The sequence below is a fragment of the Emiliania huxleyi genome, assembly GCF_000372725.1.
Source record: "Emiliania huxleyi CCMP1516 unplaced genomic scaffold EMIHUscaffold_905, whole genome shotgun sequence".
NCBI lineage: Eukaryota > Haptophyta > Isochrysidales > Noelaerhabdaceae > Emiliania > Emiliania huxleyi.
In genome coordinates this window covers 1-1,000 of record NW_005195261.1, presented here as the reverse complement: position 1 = coordinate 1,000, position 1,000 = coordinate 1, and the positions used below count along the sequence as shown (strand labels likewise).

General features: G+C 75.3%; 1 protein-coding gene across 1 annotated transcript in view; it reads left to right on the top strand.

The window, feature by feature from the left end:
- Positions 1-923, top strand: part of EMIHUDRAFT_121501 (hypothetical protein) — a gene marked incomplete at both ends in the record, with an annotated part of 8,080 nt that extends 7,157 nt beyond the window's left edge. Inside the window, one exon of the mRNA XM_005757434.1 lies at positions 9-923. Coding sequence (XP_005757491.1) covers positions 9-923 — 915 coding nt within the window. The remainder of the gene's footprint in view (positions 1-8) is intronic.
- Positions 924-1,000: the final 77 nt, after the last annotated feature.

The window sequence follows — 1,000 nt, the reverse complement described above, 5'->3', positions numbered from 1 at the left end:
ACGCGCAGGCGCTCACGGCGTGGGGCGTCGAGGCGTTTGTCGGCGGCGTTAGCGAGGCACTGCCGTCGCTGCGGTGGGGCGGCGTCTTCGAGGCGCTCGACCAGCCGACGTGGGCCACCAATGGGCCCGGCGCGGACGGCTTCGCGCTGCTCGTCGCGCTGCACCGCCGCGCGTGCAGCGGACCGCTCCCCGCCGGAGCGCTGCTCGGCGGCTGGACGCACTCGGGCGCGCAGCTGCGGCTGCTCGCGCACGCGGTCGGCGCGGCCGCCGACGCGGTCGCGTGGGGCGACGCCGCCGCGCCGCTGGTCTCGCCCGCGCCCGACGGGACGAGCAAGCCCGGCATCGCGCCGTGGCTCTCGCTCCGGCTGACCGAGTCGCTGCTCCACCTCTCGGCGTCCGGCTACCACGCCGAGGCGCGCGCGCTCTTCGCGGCGCCGCTCTCCGCGGCGCCGCAGCTGCTGCTCGCGGCGCTGCTGACGCACAGCGGCGCGCGCGCGGGCGCGGCGGACGAGGCGCCGCTGCAGCGGGAGCTGCTCGACGGCCTCTTCCCGCTCTTCCTCGGCGGCGACTCGCCCGGGTCGGCCGCGCTGCTGCAGCGGCTGTGGGAGGCGCAACCATACGCGGTGATGCGCGGGATGGCGGCGCTGCACCGCGCGCAGCCGCAGTCCATCCTGCGGCTGCTCGACCTGGCGACGTCCTTCAACGCGCTCGAGAAGGTTCTCACGCTCGGCGCATACTCGTTCACCATCGACCTCGCCGCGTGCGCGCAGCGCAAGGAGCTCATCGACTTCGAGCCGTGGCTGCACTCGTGCCTGCGCCGCGACCCGGAGCACGCCTTTGTGCGCGCCTGCGCGTCGTACCTTCGCGAGAAGCTGCTGCCCGGCTCGGCGACGAACCTCGCGCGCGCGGCGGCCACGTCCAATGTGAACGTCCTCTCCGTCGATGCCGCCGCCATCATCTTCCGCGTCCTCACTTCGCTGACGCCGACGCTGCCGCCCAC